Raw genomic sequence first — 18537 nt, 5'->3', positions numbered from 1 at the left:
GCCGGTCACGTGCTCGTTCACCTCGTGAAGATTCACAGAGCACTTACGATGTGAACTTTCCCATTGGGCTTCGGGGAGACTTCCTAAAAATAACCTTGAAAATGGGAGCCTCACTCACGTGACCCTAAGCAGCTACGTTTCGTAAGGACACCAGCACAGGACCCAGAAGAAAGGCCCCAAGCTCAGAAAGGCAGAAGTGACACAGGTCCAGGCGGCAGGACGATCCAGGCGTGGGGCAGCTCCCCGGTCCTCCTCCGCGGCCGTGACCCGGCCCACGCTGCACCTCCTGCCTTCCGTGCCTGCACCAACCGCTCCCTCGCAGGTCGTATTTACCCCAGACGGAGACCACGCCACAACCCCTGGCAGCCCAGACCTAATAAACTCTGTCCCCATGGATGTGTCCCAGTTGGAACTGTTAGGGGAGAACCAGACGGCCTCTACTTGTCTTCTCGTGCCTGCCACCCTTAGGACGTGACCACCGCCCTCGCTCCAGGCAGCCCCCTTCCCCACTCCCGCGCTGCACCCCCCTCCCCGCCCCTGCTCCGTGCCCCAGCCCTCCGGCTCCCATGGGTTCCCTGAGGCGCCCCCCAGCCCCATTCTTCTGCCTCACCTGGCCTGTGAGCCAGTCCCCACCGCCCGTCCTCCCAGGGAATAGCTCCCTGCCGGAGCGGGGCCATGCACGGGTATGCGCCAATCCAAACCGCTCCCCCCACGGCCTTTACCCCTCCCCACACCTCCCTAATGCAGAAAGGGTCATGCTTCCTGCCGGGCACCCAAAGCAGGCGATGCCCGCCACAGCCAGTGCGCGCCCCCCCCCCCCCCGCCCCGCAGCCACCGGCACTACCCCGCTGTGCTCTAAAAGGCCCTCCTATCACCGACAACAGATGCCCTCCACACACCTCCCTGCAAGGGCCTTCCCTCACGTTCTGGCTGGCCAAACCCATCTCCGTGTCCAGCTTGGGTCCCGTCTCCTCCAGAAGCCTTCCTCAACCGGACCACTCTTCTAAAACCCCTCCCTAGCTCCCTGTCACCCCACTCCTCTCCGCCGAGTGATAACACAGCCCGCAACCCCGAGTTAAACAACTCAACGTGATCGATCTTACCCGCTGAGCGGGTCGCTGCGTGCACGACTTTATAGAGCTTCCAGAGTTCTGAACCAGCTCACACTCCCTCTCCTTTCCTGCCAAGGGATTGGCACTCACTGGGTCGTCAGCCCGTCACAGGTGAGCACAGCCAGCCGGCCCAGCAGTGCTCGCCCTGTCTCCCACCCCGGCCCGGGGCTCTGCGTGAGCTCTGGCAAATTATCTAGCGTCAGGTCTCAGCCAACTCAACCACAAATGCACCCACTCACAGGGCTATCCAGTAAGGAAAGGGGCTGTTGATAGGCAAAAACCCAGACAACACGTGACACAGTCAGGTACGACTTAAAACAAAGCTAGTTCAGATCTTCTTCAATTTACAGTGGCGTTAAATCCCAAGAAACCCATATCACAACCTACCCTATGGCCAGAGACCAGCCAAGCCCAGCCCCACGTGTGCAGGACACTCCCGCAGCCTACAGCCGGGCTGCACGAAGCCTATCTTACCACAGAGCATTGACCACCTGTTGCTTAGTGAACACTGTACAGAGAGTGACAAGTGGTGGCCATGAGGGGACAGGATGGCTGTCACCATATGGGCTGGGTGACCCTGCTGATCGCGGGCTCACGGGGGACTATACTCTCTGCCCAGCATCACAAGAGAGGATTGGACCACGTATGGACACCAGCCCGGGAAAAGATCCACGTTCAGAATCGCAAGGAGGGTTTCTACTGAGCACATATCACTGTCACACCATCGTAAAGTCGAAAACTTGCAAGCTGAGAGCCATCATAAGTCAAGGACTTCCCAGAAGCAAAAAAGATGTTAAAGCTGGTGGCTGGGACAGTATTAGTGCTGATCTAGTTCTTGGGCGTCACGGGGGTTCCCTGAGTGTTTATCATTATGCTTTATATCCTACAATTGTAAGGATATCAAAAATGGGGAATTCAAAATGGTCCTTCAGTGACACATACGGTACAATCTCGGTCGCAGGAAAGGGGAAGAGGGATGACAGAGAAGTGGAAAACACGCCAAAATATTATCAGTGCCAAAGTGGGGTTTTATATAATTTTGATTCTCGTTATGTTTTTCTCTATTTTCTAAAAATTTTACAACGACATGTGTTATTTGTGTACTCTGAAGGAAAACAAAGTTTTCGAGGAATTCAGTTTGATAAAAATGCTAAAATATTTTTCCAGTACTAAAGCCATGCCCGGGATAAAGTTTTATTTAAAGGATGACACTCCCCTGGGCATCCTGCCTGCTGACCAGGTAATGGCGCTTTCTCAGGAGAAGTGCTGCGTGTGCGACGGGAGAGATGGGGGGCGGCTCTCTGAGGGGACCTGAGCCCCACTGCAGGTCTGAGCCGGGCGCCACCACCACGAGGCCAGGCCGGCAGCAGACGGGACCGGCGCAGGGCACTCCCGGGGCGCGCGACCAACCACGTGGCGGAAGAACGTGGAAGGACGCGCACGAACACGCCAGGGCATTCGGCACATCAATACGGAAAAAAACACAGGACAACTTGCATCTGGGAAGTGCTCCCGGCTCTACAGAAACTAATTCTGAACCTGAGCCAGGGCTCCGAGGGGGCGCCGAGAAGGAAATGTCTAATTTACATTTGCCGCTTTCAGGCTCCTGTATCTCTAAACTGCTGGTCTGATCGACTCTCAAGGAGAAAAGGGGAAGTGATCCAAGAGCACGCGGAACTGAACAACACTCACCGCGGGGCTCACACCGGCAGCCACGGCGTGAGGACACGGGCGTAGCGGGGATGAATGCGGACCAGACACCAAAGGGGGCCAGGGGGCCAGTTTAAGCAACACTTTCAACATTTCCCACTGAAACACTCTTTAAAGAAAGTGTTCTCCAATTTCCGGAGTGAGGCGCATGCTCTCTCCCTTCCAGAATGCCCACAGTAGCTTGCCCCCTCTCTCTCCTACATCCAGCCGGAGCCTGCAAGTCCCTCTATGACCTCCTGCATCCCAGCAATGGCCAAGCGCCACCATTCCCTGCCCCAGGGGGCTCACGGGGCCGCCCACGCCTCCCCGGCACTGGCCTGGCTCAGCTGGCAGCGGGCGTTCCTGGGCTCCCGCCTCCCCACCCTCCACAAGCTCCTGACCCATGCCCTCTCCCCGATTCTCACACACACACACACATACACACACAGTTGTGCACAACACACACTCCCATCCTCTCTCCCTCTCTCATTCTGCAGCCAGTGAAATCTTTCTAAAATCCCAATTATGTCACTACCCTGCTTTAAAACCTTTCTTAATCATCCTTAAAACAAAACCCAAATTCCCAGGGCTTTGTGAAGCCCGTCAGGACTTGCCTTGTCCACCTGTCCATGCGCGGAGGCCCTGACCATGTCTCCCAGCATAGTCCCAGCCCCGTCTCGCCGCCTGATCCATAAGTACTGAGGACCTCCTACCAAGCAGCACTGCGTGAGAAGTCGGGGTGCAGCAGTGAACAAAACCAAGTCCCTGGTTGAGTGGGGCTGACAAACCAAATATAGAACCTGGTGTTAGGGTGGCGGCAGCGACAGAGGGAAAACACAGCAGGCAGGTGGCCGGGGGCAGGTGGCCAGCTGTCGCCTTAGGAAGCACGGAGGGAAACCCGTACCAGGAGGCCCAGCCTCAGAGAAGGGCGGCTCCCCAGAGGCCATGCTCTCTCACCTCCCCACCTCTGCACACCCCGCCTCCTGGGCTTGGCCCTCCCACCCTCTCCCTTCTCTGCCCGGCAAACTTCGGGTCCCTTCCAGGCTCTGACTCAGAACGCCAGTCTTCCAGGAGGCCTTTCCCGCACTCCATGTGCAGCCACCACCGGCCCAGCGCCCCACCTCCGGCGCTGAGTCAACCCATCTTCCCCCCAAAACTGGTAAACGCCCTAAAAGCAGGAGTTGTTCAGCAATGAATCACCCACACGTAGCACCCTGCCTGGCACAGAAGGCACCAGACAGACACTCGCTGAATTACTGAATTCTAGAAACGAGCTGTTTGTGACTTAACTACCCTCTCCCCTCTCCACATCCCCACCCCCTGACCCGCGCACACTTCCATTCATCCTTCGGCACCGCACACGGGGCTCAGCCGAGTGCCTCGGGCGTGCAGACACGGGAGAAATGTCCAGCCAACAGAATTCCTGAAATCACTAACTTGTGACTCAAGTGCAGATACATAATCATTGTATTGTGCTTTGATTTTGCTTAAGAATGTCATTTTTCTCAGATCACAAACAAACTCCTCCAGGGCTACACCCACACCCTGTGTCTACTCATACACACCCCAGGCTCAGCCCGGAAAGGGGAAGGGTCCCAAACGGGCATGATGAGCGTCACACACCCAGCACTGAGGCACCCGGAACTCACGTGGAGTAGCATATTCTACTAGTTAGGGTCTGGGCATGTCGCTGGATGTGGAGTGTGCCTCCAACAACAGTGTAAGTACATATTAACCCTTAGTAGGTCTGCTGCCCCAAGTGCCCGGGTTATCAACCCAGAAACTCCCCTCTGTGCGCCCCAGCCTGGGGCCGTGGAACCAGAGACAATAAGCCACAGCATGTGCTTTCTTTTTGTTTTCGCTTTTTTTCCCCTAAGATTTTGTTTATTTATTGGACAGAAATCACAAGTAGGCAGAGAGGCAGGCAGAGAGAGAGAGGAGGAAGCAGGCTCCCCGCTGAGCAGAGAGCCTGATGCGGGGCTCGATCCCAGGACCCTGAGATCATGACCTGAGCCGAAGGCAGAGGCTTAACCCACTGAGCCACCCAGGCGCCCCTCTTTCTGTTTTTTTTTAAAGATTTATTTCTTTATTTAAGAGAGAGAGAGACAGCATGGGAAGGGCAGGGGGAAAGGAAGAGAGACTCTCAAACGGACTCCTGCTGAGCACGGAGCCCAGCGACGTGGGGCTCATTCCCACAACCCTGAGGTCATGAGGTGGGCTGAGACGAAGAGCTGCCCAGGCACCCCCCGGCACCGAGTGCTTTCCGACACGATGCTCTGCGGACAGCACGTGGCTTCAACTGCTTTGTGACCCGGGACGCACACCCTGACTCTGCCTAGCAGGAAACACGGGGCAAACCCAGCCTGAGGACGTTCTACAAAGTAACCACCGGCACCCGTGAAGAATACGGAGGTCAAGGAAGTCAGAGACAGCAGGATGTCTGCCGCCGGGGGCTGGGAGGGGCGCGGGGAGCTGGCCAGCGGGCGCAGAGCTTCTGTTTGGGAAGATGGTGAAGTTGGGGGGCGGAAGACGGATGGACGCACGACAGAGCGAACGGACCTGACGCCACCGAGCGGCGCGCTTACCAAGGATGAACGCGCTACAGATGTTAGTGTCTTTTACCACGAGAAAAAACTGTCAAGGGCAAGAAATTCTAAGAAAGGCTGAGAAACTCCCTTAGATCAAAGGAGGCTGCACAGACAAGACCGTTAAAGGCAGTGAGTGGCCCTGAGTGGCGGCGGGGAGGGCAGAAATTGCTAAGAAAGGGGCCCTGCTGGGACAAACGCCAACATGTGGACATGAACTTGCATTAATAACAGTAATGTATCGATGACAGATGTCCGGACTTTCACAACCACGCGCTGGTTACATAAGACGGTCCTTGCTCACGGGAGCCACACACGCGACGGCATGAGGGCGCACAGAGCCTCCGACTTACGCCTCAGCCGCTCATGGAGAAAACGACAGACTGACATAGAGAAACAGGGAGAACGAAAAAGTAGAGGAAGAAGATGCAAACAGCTGGTGGCTCTGGGTAAAGGGCCAGTCCTACAATGTTTCTTTAAGTTTGAGATTATATCAAAACCTAGAAACAGAAAACAGTGCAAGTCAAGAAAGCAAACTGATGGGGGGGCTGTCAAAGGAGGCCACGGCCGCCTGGGGGCGCACGCGCCCCCTCCCCCGCACAGCCGCACCTGACAAGTTGCGGCTCAAGAACATGATTAAAGCATTCATTATCATATCAAACATCTCCTGGGATGGCATCTTCCATATCTCTAACTAGACTCACAGAAAGAGAAGGTGTCAAACTTCAGCTCTCCTGAAGCAAGTATGGTAGACGCCCCAAGTCCTTTCTTCATGTCTTCGGAAGAAAAGGAGGAAAGAGTCAGAAACCTGGAGGACACCGTCTATATATAACCCACACGCCACCTTGTTAAAGCTCCAGCTTTGGAATTCTACAAGGTGATAATGAGGAGAAATGTTCTTCTCCGTTCCAGGACTCTTCCGCGGCACGCTGTTCAAAATGGAACACGGCACATTTTTTAAAGCAGGTTAAAAAAAAAGTCTCTGTAGATGGTCCCTTTGTGGCTCCTGAGCCTCCCATGACGAGTGCCAACGGCAAGTTCACACACTTCAAGTGCAGAGGCAGGTGCCCGCACTGGCCGCCCACTCTGTAACCCACAAGACGGGACCAGACCCTAGACCCCACCCCCTCACGGCCACCCTCCTGCTGTGGCTGCCTGGCTTTGGGCCCCGCTTCTCACCTGGATTCCCCCAACTCCCCTCTCCGGCGGGTGTTCCCACCTCCGGGCCCACCCCTCCAAACCCTCCACTCCACCCACGGTCAAAAAGATCTTCTGAATCACAAACCCGCATGTGCTGCTGCCCCACTGAGACCCGCAAGCAGCTCCCCACCGTCAAGCACGCCAACAGCCACTCACCGCGGAGAGTTCCACACTGGGTCAACGGGACGGATTTGCGTCTCATAAATGCGGTTCAATGCAAATAATTGACTTATTTAATATAAATGCAAAGTTTTCTCTATAATCATGCCCTTCTCACCTGTGAACACACGTAACAGTGTATTACAATTTGGTGTTGACGGGTCTGTCTGTCCTGCTAGATCCTAGGGTTCTGGAGAGCATAGCACCCTGTAAGAGAGCAGCACGCTTTTGTCGTACTGAAGTGACGACTTCTGGCCACCTTCCCCTGCAATACTTGGAAGGACGTCCCTTCACTCCCAGGACAGGACGCTACTGAGGGAACAGCAGAGCGACCCCCTCCAGGACACACGCCGGGAGTCCCGGGCAGCAGGAGGCCCTGACGACGGCCGCGTAGTTACGGATCCGGTGACTGGTCTTCATGAACACAAGCTCCAGAATGAAAGGGACTAACAGATCCCTTCTAGGTCTGCTACCTAATCTCTGGTCCTCTCTGCTTGGTATTTTTGGCCAACCACCTGATATCCTCAAACCCTGCTTCCTGATTTAAGTCTGACGCCCACTTTCTTCGAACTACACCAACGAGTCTCAAACTCTTGGTGATGGGACACTTTTATGCTCAAAGATTACTGAAGACTCCCAAAGAGCTTATTTTATGAGTGACACTTACCAGCACTTTCCATGTTAGAGGGTAAAGCCAATAAGGAAAAATAAAAGCAATGTATTTCTTTATTGATTCATTTAAAAATTATAAACTCATTATATATTTAAATAGATATTTCTATGAAAAATAACTATATTTTTAAAAAACTGTTGGGGCGCCTGGGTGGCTCAATCATTGGGTGTCTGCCTTTGGCTTGGGTCATGATCCCAGGGTTCTGAGATCAAGCCCTGCATGGGCTCCCTGCTCGGTGGGGAGCCTGTTTCTCCCTCACCCACTCCCCCTGCTTGTGTTCCCTCTCTCGCTGTGTCTCTCTCTGTGTCAAATAAATAAACAAAATATTTTTTTAAATTGTTAGACAAGTGGAGCGCCTGGGCGGCTCCGTGGGTTAAGCCTCTGCCTTTGGCTCAGGTCATGATCTCAGGGTCCTGGGATAGAGCCCCGCATCGGGCTCTCTGCTCCAGGGAGCCTGCTTCCTCCTCTCTCTCTGCCTGCCTCTCTGCCTACTTCTGATCTCGTCTGTCAAATAAATAAATAAAATCTTTAAAAAAAAATTGTTAGGGACGCCTGGGTGGCTCAGTTGGTTGGGCGGCTGCCTTCGGCTCGGGTCACGATCCCAGCGTCCTGGGATCGAGTCCCACATCGGGCTCCTTGCTTGGCGGGGAGCCTGCTTCTCCCTCTGCCTCTGCTCGCTCACTCTCCCTCTCTCTCTCTGACAAATAAATAAATAAAATCTTTTAAAAAAAAATTTTAAAAAAATTGTTAGACAAGTGACAGTTTTTTGCAAATCTCTTTAGTATCTCCCTTCTCAGAAGAAGCTGGACCTCAGACTCTGTTTCCGTCTGATATGACGCATTGTTTGGTCGAAGTAGGTACACAAACTCTGATCTCACAAAGATGTACCAACATATCCAAATTACTGAGAATATTCTTCTCTCAGACCACGTCAAACCTCAGAAAACTGCAGTTTCTTAAAGGTTAGCGGCAGTCTATCTGAACAGAACACAGAGTAGGATACCTGATGTAGCCGAAGCCACAGCCGTGGGCCCACTCCCCTGGCCTCATTCTGAGTGAATCTTTCACCAACGGATGATTCTGTGATACCACGGGTCGGTCATCTGGAAACACCGGCTCACTGAATTTACGCAGATGTCCCAGATGAACTTCCTTCTACATTTCAAATCCAAAAAAAGTCCTATTCCTTCTGCCCCCACGGTCTCATTGGAAGAGTCCTAAGGCGTGGGAAGCTGGGAAGCTCACGGCAGCAGACACGGGTTCTCCAAAATTCTCACCTTTCACCTGAAAACTCAAATTCCATCCCTCGCAACAAATCCTGTCGGTCTTTTTCCTTGAAGTGACAGCTCATTTTGTCCATTTTCGAGACACGTCTGCCAAAGACCCGAACCTGAGTGCCCAGAGCAGCTGGTTAGCGAGCCAGGTGCAGCCGGGCTCCCCGGCCGGCCCAGCGCGCCCCTGCGGCAGAAGGGCACGTGCAGCCAGCACGCGGCGTGGGAGGGCGGCACTAGAGAGCCAGGATCGAGTAAGACCAATATGTTTTACTGCGTCACCAGGGGCATTCTCAAGCGGAGTGGAGTATTTTACCGTGAATTCACAGCCGTGAACAGAAGAGTGGACCAGCACCGTCTGGCACCACCGCCGCTCCCCGATTCCTACGAGGGCGCCAGCAGGTTGACCCACGTGACTGCTGCACGGTCCGCGTAGATCCCAACACAGAGAGCGCCAAAGGCCAGTGCCACCTTGCCTTATTACTTTTTTTTTAAGATTTTAAGTAATCTCTACACCCAACGTGGGGCTTGAACTCATGACCCTGAGACCAAGAGTCGCTTGCTCCGACTAAGCCAGCTGGGCGCCCCTGTCTTATACTGTCCTTGAAATAAGGCTCAGGGGGAGCCCCGAGCCCACCGCAGGAACAGCCGAGCTGCCCACCGGCACTGTTCTCTGTCTGCTTTTCTGTCCCCACCGCCATCTCAGCAGCCTTCCCGATACACTTGGTTTTAGACTCCGTGGCCACAAAATGTGGACTTGTCAGTGGAACGTTGTGACCCCGTCCTAGGCTTTGTTTCCCGAGTGCACCTCCCTCATTGCTGGCCCTGCCGCTTAGGTCCCTTCGGCGAGCCATGGAGTTAAGGCCTCGTCTCCTCATCCGTCCCATGGGGACAATCATTCCCAACCAGGTAAGGAGCTGGCGGCCTCAGAGGACACAGCATCTGTGGGAGCCCTTCGCAAACTACGCATTTTTTCTTCAGTCCGTCTTTATCATGTGTCAGCACTGTCCATAAATGAGGTCCCTGCTTTATAATAAAAAAACCTCCGTTCCAGGGGTTGGGATATAATGAAAAATCCAGAGAAAGCGAGAGTGACTATGAGTGGCTGGGGCGCTGCTTTAGATGAGGTAATCCGGGAAGGCCTCTCTGAGGAAGTGACCTGGCAGCTGAGAGTGGACGACCAGAGGGAGCCAGGGGTGCAAAGAGCCAAGGAAAGAGCATTCCGGGCCTTTCCATCCAGGAAGCAGAAAAGGCAGGCGGGGCCAGATCAGGAAGCTTTGCGCACCAGGGTGAGGAATCCGCGTTCTCCTCCACGCACCCGGGAAGCCGGGAGAGGACCAGTCCGGCAGTAACAGGATCGGCTTCCACCTGGGAAAGATCCCCCCGGCCACCGCATGAAGCATCGGCTGCGGGCAGAGTGCACGGAGGGAGACCAGCCGGCGTGCGGGTCTGGTCATCCAGACAGAAGACGGCAGCTGCGTGCGCTGGGCTCACGACGGGCAGAGACAGGGCGCGGCAGCCCCGCGGAAGATGCACGTGGGAGGCAGAGCTGGCGGCTCCCCGTGTGAGCCGGACAGGGCCACGAGCAGGGGAGGAGGAAAGAAGGCAGGGTAAATCCTGGGCGGACAGCGTGAGCGGTGGCCGCGTGCTGGGGCGGGGCACACCGAGGCAGAGCGGGTGTCCAGGAGCTCCAGGCCCAGGTCAGAAGTGAGGACGGCGCAGGGACGAGTCGCTCGTGCGTGAACCGCGCGTAAAACGTGAGCCTGGACAAGACCCGCTGGCGAGGGGCCTACACAGCACAGCAGGAGGAACCAAGATCGCTGTCCGCCAGCAAACAGGTCTGAGGCGGGATGAGACCCCGGAGGGAGACCCGGAGTTTCGGGGAGACACGGAGGCGGGTGAGGAGAGCCTCGGGAGGGAGCGAGTGGCCCACGGCGGACGCCGCGGAGACGTCACCCAAGAGACGGACAGAGATGTGACTTTCAGATTTAGCAACCGGGCGGCCTGTGGACGGCGGTCTCAAGGCCGAGCAGGGAGCCTGACTGGAGCAGCTGAGAGAGGACGCAAGGGGAGCGAGCACCGTGGGGTGAGCCTTCTGCTGTCCCTGCGCGACTCGGAGGCACCCACGTGGCTTCCTCCACGGCTGCGTCAAAGCACGGCTCACAAAGCCAGGGGACAATCACTTGAGAGACCCGTCTGGGAAATGGCTCATCATTTTATACCTACGTCCCCTACACACGTGTAATACAGCATGTGTGTCCGTGGTTTTGAGGGCAACAGCTCCCCAGTGTCCCTGATTCTGTCCCACACATGCGATAAAGACCCATCTGACACTAACCGTTCCCACAGGCCCACTTTCCAGTGGGAGAATGAACTGGGGGACAACCATGAAGTATCACAGCAAAACACAAACGGGGCCATGCAGACCTATCAGCGCTGGCCACAGGCCTGCGGGTGATTCATTCCGAGCTGTAGCTTATGTAAGTCTAGTTATTTGCCAATGACAAGCCCAAGGTGCTACTGACACATATACGAATCATTCACTCTACACAGAACTCATCACACAACAAACTAACTTGATAACAGCGTATTAAACCAACAGTAGCTTAGGAATTAAAATGCAATTATGCTGGCATTGGAAAACCAGCACTGATCCAAAACAAAAATCGTGGGAATCCCACTAGAGTGGGCAGGTGCAGTAGCTCTCAGCAAAGATGCCGAACGCCAAGCGGCAGAACACTTTTTAGGGCCATCAGTCAATTTTAGTGAAGATGCCGATTTTAGGAATCCTTAACAACTTCACTCAATAGGCACCAGCAGGTAACGACTAACATACACACAAGATAAGAGTCACAAGTGGTCACAGAAAGAAGCAAAGGCTGAGTCTGGGTTTGGGCAGTCAATGGCTCACCAAGGCGAGTGGAATGAGTAGGGCCTGCTCCGGGACCACCTGGCCCACGCACCTCGCTTTACCACAAGGCTGCCCCGTCACACTGTGGGAGGGGGCAGGGGAGACAGCCTGGCCTGGATGCCTGTGTGCTCAAGATTCCTAGAATCGGAGTGACTGCTGTTGTGGGACCAGAGCACAAGTCACACCCAGGTGACCCACCAGTGAGAACCAGCCCCACAAATGGGGTTCATGTGTCCTGCAGTGTTGGACTCCCTCGTGTTTCAGAACATCTGAGAGAGTGCCAACAGTTTTAAACCAGAAGGCTTCTCATAAAAAAAAAAAAAGTCTCTGGCTTCTCAAAGCAGAAGAAAAGAGAGAGAGAAGGGACAAGCCCTGGCTGGGGCCCACCCGCCCCTTCAGCTGTTGTGGCTGTGCTTTCCAGGGCCCACCCTCTAGACAATCAGACGCAAGTCACTGTCAGCTGCCACTTATCTCTGACCCTGTGCTTTCGTCTTCTATCTGGCCCATTTCCTTCACTTACGCTACCTCCCAGCTGTTAGCATCATTTGGATTTACAACCTTTGCCCTGGCAGGGGTGTGGAAAGCTCTCCTGGGGCTGAAACCGAGGAAGAGATGACAAGGACTGTTAGGATGCCAAGCTCTCACAAACCGACCTGAAAATATCAGCTTCTGATTTTCTTCCTCACTGAACACCTTGCAAAGGTCAGACACAGCCAATGTCCTCCCCTGGCTCTTTCCTAAGGAAGGATCTCAGTAATTACTCAGACTCAGAACTTTTCTCCTAATAACCTATGATGAGCTTATCAGGGAATGCTGATCATTCACAAATTAATGTTTTAATTAAAAGGTCAAAAATACATCCACTAATCAGTTTGAACAGTTTGAGCTTTGGTATAGGGTAGAAGAGGGAACCACATTTCAAAAGAAAGAAAGAGAAAAAAAGTCTTCCAAATAGTAGAATGGAGAAAAAAATGATTAGACAGCTACTTTACAATAAGTTTCTTTTCATATAAGCATAGCGACCACAAAAGCTTTGAACTATGAATTAGTACTAAAGATGTGCGGAAGACACACTTTATACAATCTCTTCCAATGACTATCTCCTCTACTCCTTAAACTACCTCTGGATGGAACAAATTTTCCTAAGGCAAGTCAGTAACAGAAGGACTGGTTACTAGCGACTAAGAATCACCGTCACGGTGATCTCACATACGTTCAACATCACATACGAGAAACAATCATCTCACCCAAGCATGTTCGTAAGTCCAGAGCAATCACACTGTAACGTAACACCAACTCCCTTTCTTATACCACTGAAACGTTTAAATAAAGACAGTCTTGAAGGAGAAAACAAATCACAAAAAGACAAACTTTAAGTGTGCACAGAGGAGCAGGGCCCCACCCTCTTGCTTTAGAGACCAGAAGGTAAACAGTGGTAAGTTAAGGACAGGCTCACCAAAACTGGCTGATCTCCTTCCTACTAGCTGCTTATGAGTCACTGTTCACACTCCCATTACCATGGAGACCCCCCTAAAACCAGGACCCAAGCTCCAACCCACCATCCTGTAACTCAACCGTGGCAAAAACCCTGTCTCCACGCTACAGCCATATGACAACACCTAAAAGGAGGAAGAGTCTGGAGCAAGACAAGCCGTTTGGAAGGCCAGGATGAAGTTCTTTGTAACTTTAAAATAACTTTGCATTAATTTGTTACCAGCTAAACCTTTCCCCCGGAATGTTGTCTCCCAGCACAGCGATTCACAGAGCTTGAACCAAAAAAAGGAACCCTGGCACAGAGGCAGGCTAACCACGTGGGTACAAGTAAGCTGGCCCAAGGTGTCCTTCCTCCAGCGTCAACAGCGCTAAGTACACCAAAGAGCCTGTGAACACTCGCAAGGCTGGACTTTCGCACTCGGCTAACTTTTACTGTGGGAACGAAAACTGTTTGAATTAAAGTAACATTATCTGGTGAGTAGCAACCGACCACAACACCCTTTTTCCATTCACGACCAAGAAGGAGTCTGAAACGGCACCCGTGCTTTTTAGTTCACTTGCAACATGTGGCCGGGAAAACGGCGCTGCTCTCCCAAGGGCGCTCTTCTGGCCCTGAACTTTCTTCGTGGACAGAACTACCGAGGTCCAAGGGCGCAGCCGGAATCCACTTACCCGGTCCTTCATCCTCCAGCTCTGCGCTAAGGATTTGGAGCCTTCGATTTTCTCACAGTGCCTCTTTTTCATAAAAGCCAGAGGCAGGTTCCAGTCCGTAAGGTCGGCCTCGTCTTCCTCCCCGAGTCCCAGAAGAGGGGACTGCAGCATCTCGGACTCCATCGGCGGGGGAGGGGGTGGGGGAGTCCTTGGCAGCAGGCGCTCGAGAACCTCCAGCCTTCACCACTGGCGCGCACCGGAACTGGTGAAGTAAGAACCGCGGAAGGGGGCGGCGGGGGGAAGGGAGCGGGGAGTGTGCGGGGACCCCTGCTCGGCCAGAAAGTCCGGGCCCTTCTAACTCTGCGCGGGAAGGGGAGCGGGGGGGAAGCGCAGGGCGCGGAGCGGGGCCGGCCGAGCGGCTCCGCAGACACACACGCCCCCCGGCTCCCAGGCCGTGCGTCCCAGGAGGGGCGTCGAGCGGACCTGTCAAAGGCGCGAGGGACTTGAGGCCTCACGATGACCCTGCTCCCGGCCTCCAACGCCTCCGCCGCTCCGAGGACGGGAAGGCCGCCCGCTCTCGGCGCCGGCTCGCCGACTAGGCTGAGGTCTCCGGCCGAGGGGAAGACGTTCAGAGCGCGTCGGGGCTCCCGCAGCCACTCTCAGCCCTGCGGGTCCCGCACTCGCCGGAGCTGCTGCACCCTGAGCCAGGACCGGCCCATCGTGCTCGCCCGCAGCCGGCTCCTCAGCCGCGGATCCGCGCGGCCTGGCCGGTGCTGGCCTTCGGCCCCGTGGCTCTCTCCAGCCCGAGAAGCGGTCCTGAGAAGAGCGCGACACAGAGGCGCGAAGAAGACAGGCAGTGCGGGCTTATTGGGTCCGGAGAGTTTTGCCCTCTGGTTTGAAGCTACAGTGAAACTCCTCTCATCAGCACATCAAGGAGGACGCCATGTTGCCAACCCCCAGCATGCATCGCGATCTACGGCGTGACCAACGGGCCAAACTTCCTCAGAGCGTTCTGGCCGCGCTTCCCGAGATGCGGAAACAGAAATTCCCCCTTCTTCGTTACTATGGTTACCACAATTCAGCTTTCCAGAGTTGATGGCGTTCATTCCATAGATGCGTGGTATCAGTCGATCCCACAAATGAAACTATGGCAATTTAATTAATTTTGAAAAAAGCTTTTTATTGTTACATGCTCGAAATTAAAGCAACTGACCCCCCTGTGGTTTCTTCCAGATTTTGAAAAGGCAGCAAAAGCTTCAGAAAAACCACTGACGTTATTACAAAAGATGGGGGAGGTGTGCGCGGAGTAACCTCCACAGTCTCAGGTTTTCTTTTCTTTCCTTTTTTTTTTTTTTTTTTTTTTTCAGGGAATACCCTGGGAGGGGGGGATTAATTTCAGGGATACAGTTTCTTATTGAATTCGTCTTATTTTCCGAGCAGTTTATCCTTCTCTTGATATAGTTTCATGTGCAAACCAGGAAAAGCTACAGATGCCCATGCGTGGAGGCACGCCTCCCGCCTTACTTTATTTTCCACTCAGGAAATATTGCTTTAAAAAAAAAAAGATTTTATTTATTTATTTGAGAGAGAGAGAGAGAGCAGGGGTAGGGGCGGCGGGAGAGAGAGAATCCCGAGCAGACTCCCCGCTGCATGTGGAGCCCAGTGCAGGGCGGGATCCCACGACCCAGAGATCTTGACCTGAGTGGAAACCAAGAGTCAGACCCTCGACCAGCGAGCCACCCAGGCGCCCAGGAAGCTTCGCTTACTTACAGCGTGTGCAGAACTGTGACCTTCTGCCCTAGCAAGGACCACAAGCCAACCGCAGTGCCTGCCTTCCGTGAACCCTGTTAGTGAGACACACACGGACCCGCTTAATAAAGCCAGGCGGGGGGTGAAGAGGCGCGTCTTCCCCTGTGCGTCTGGGGCTTTGGTGCCAGGTGCACCTGGCCCCAGATCTTGACTGAATCGCTTTCCATCCCTGTAACCCTGCTCAATTCCCTAACTAGTTCGGCCTCAGTTTCCTCAAATCTAAAACCAGGATGATAATACCCAGCCGGAAGGATGCATGTGACCGGTGACCGTGCCTAGTCCAGTATGAACGCCCGATCCAGTGCTAGCATGGATCCTTCCATAGCAGAGGGAAACCTAGCAGCTGTGCTTTATTAATCTGAAAGCTGAGCTTGGACTCTGGAAGATACCCGGTCTCTCCGTGGACTCTGGAAGATACCCGGTCTCTCCGTGGTTTCCCAGGTCTTTGACCCAATGTGGGAGTCCATATCAAAATCCTGATGGCATTTGTGTTACTTTCTACATCGGAATGAAGAGTGCAATCCCAGATCTTTCTCACCTAGTGCGTAGCAAGTGTGCCAAGACTTAATTTCATTTTACATCCGACTGAGCTGGATTCTCCCTTAAAACTCAGGGCAAATCCACCAAAACACAGACGGAGGCTAAAACTTTCCTTTTCCCGGCTCTCAGAGTTGGCCAAATATCCCCACAGGCACCAGAAGGCTTTGGGACTTCAGGGTCTTGGGAAGACCCTAGTCTTACCTCAACAGCTTTAAACCCATTCATTCCTAACTAGCCTGTGACCTGGGAAAACCCGCTCAGTCTGTGTGAGACTCAACTTCCTCACCTGCAAAGTGCGTGTAGCCTTGGGATAGCACTCACCTTGTCTGATATTCTAAATGAAGGCCGTATAGGTGCCTATGGAGCCCAAATCTGGCAGGTCATCAGAATCGCCGGGGAAACTATTTAAAAATAAAGAGGGCTGAGTCCCAGCCCAGACCCACTGAATCATGGGGAGTGGGAAAGCAGGGGTTCAGGGCCTCTATTTTTTGATCAGGTAACCCTGATGAGAGCTTAAAACCAGTCAGATCCAGGGATATTGGAAAACATTTTCTCTAAAGATATTAGGCAACGCTGTCCTCTAATGATTCCATTCCGGCCACGTGGCAGGCCCTCAATCGACATTTGTACCCAGGAAATGAGTATGACGAAGCAATCATCCAATCGTCCATCTGTTTAATCAGAGCAAGACTCGCCCTCTCCCCTGACTCCAGGCCAAAACACACTCTACTCTCTCCTGTTTTACAAATGTGACCCCAGAACCAGGAAGACATTTGGGGTCCATGTCCTGGACAGAGGGTCCTGACACACACATTCTGGGCCCCAGCCGGGCACCAGTTCCCACAGACAGTAGCAAAGCCTCTACCTCCTCTGCCCTCAGCCTCTACCTCCGTGGCATGAGGAACTGGAAGAAGGTGAAATCTAGGCTATTTCAGGTCCAAAATTCTGTGATTCATGTGAAACCCAGAAAGGGGCTGGCAACAGCCCACTCCCAACCCGAAGGCTCAAGAATGGGCTTGAATCATTTCATAGCATCATGACATTTAAAAAACCCTTGTTCCAGTGTGTCATGGATGGTTCTATTCGAGTCCCAGATAAGCATTTGGAGCTGTGGCTCCAGGCTGCTGGAAGGCAACGAGCGTCTGTGACTAATGACGGGCTGGAAATTCAAGGCCTACGATTTCTCACCTGGGTGATGTCATCCCCACCGTGTGTGACCGGCGGGCCACCAGAGGCTGCAATTCCAATCTCCAGCGTCCAATTCTTCAGAAGCAAGGACATCTCACGCTTTCCACAGAACCTCGACATAAGATGCTTTAATCTTGAAAACAGTTTTATGAATCTCAAAAAATGCATGAAACCTGGTCTGATTTTCAAGCTATAAAACCGGGGGAGGGTGTCGCTGACATCCTGCGGGCGGTGAACGCCAGGCGCGGAACTGGGAGAGGAGGGGATTGTAGTCCCAGTGCTGAGGGGGACGGCGGAATAACCTGGGACCTGCGTGTACAGGGAGGGGGCGGGGCGGGGGCAGAGAACACGAAGGTCGACTGGCCCCTTCCAGCCCTAAAAGTTGAGCTTTTTGGCAACCAGAAGCCAAAGACACTGCAAACGAGAACAAAGGTAAAAACCCTAATGTGTGAGTTGAATACAACAGAGGTCAAGGGTAAACATAAAAGGGGGGGAAATGGGGCAGGGAGAGGGTCTGGTTAATTGCCTCAGGCACAGAGCTCGTGGCAGGGGGGAGGACAAAGACGGCCGCGTGACCCCCACCTCACCTTCTCTCAACACACAAGACCAGCTCAGGCCAAGCTCTTGCGTTTGCACGCGGCGCGGGCAGAGTGCCGTCCTCCCGATCCCAGCTTCTCCGCTAAATCAATCAAGGGCACGGAATGTGTTTTGTCATCAAGAACCAGGCGCGAGTCTGGAGGTCAAGAAGCGGGGGCTTCGCTGAGCTAGACGCTTTCCACGTAGGGAAACCGGCCAGCTCCCGTTCCTTCCGGAGAAATCTGTGCTTCGCTTAAAAGAAACCAAAATAGACCTAAAGTACTTCGCTTTTGTCTGAGCATCATTACTCTGTTTTTAGCAAGATCCAAGCCACCCCCCTCGGCAGGTCAGATGTTGTGTTGACAGCGAAGTGAGAAGAGAGAACTGTCGGGAAGTGTGGCCCCAGCATCTCCGTCGGAAACGCAACGTTGCAAAACACTGAGTGCGCCTGTCTCCCTGCCCGCCCGTTTCCCCCCGTCTAAAAATACGCTGATCTTTATGTATGTGATTTCCATCCCTACAATATACCTGTTTTTCTTTCTTATTTTTTTCCTACCCCGAGTGGGTATGGTTTTGATAAGCAGAAACAATGTTACTCCATTTAAAAAAGGAGGTGACCCCCGAGGGGCCTGGGGACTGGGGCGAAAAGTACTTCTTACTGAACAAAGTGCAGCCGCTC

At 53.6% G+C, this 18537-nt stretch overlaps 1 protein-coding gene across 1 annotated transcript in view; it reads right to left on the bottom strand.

The window, feature by feature from the left end:
- The window catches only part of RPTOR (regulatory associated protein of MTOR complex 1), a 316629-nt gene extending 302566 nt beyond the window's left edge, over positions 1-14063 (bottom strand). Inside the window, exon 1 of the mRNA XM_080826085.1 lies at positions 13767-14063. Within this exon, the coding sequence (XP_080682211.1) occupies positions 13767-13928 (162 nt within the window). The 5' untranslated portion in view covers positions 13929-14063. The remainder of the gene's footprint in view (positions 1-13766) is intronic.
- Between the last annotated feature and the right edge of the window lie 4474 nt (positions 14064-18537).

This window comes from Martes martes (assembly GCF_963455335.1).
Source record: "Martes martes genome assembly, chromosome: 16".
Classification (NCBI taxonomy): domain Eukaryota; kingdom Metazoa; phylum Chordata; class Mammalia; order Carnivora; family Mustelidae; genus Martes; species Martes martes.
Note: the sequence above shows the minus strand (reverse complement) of the source record. Positions and strands in the feature narration are given on the sequence as shown.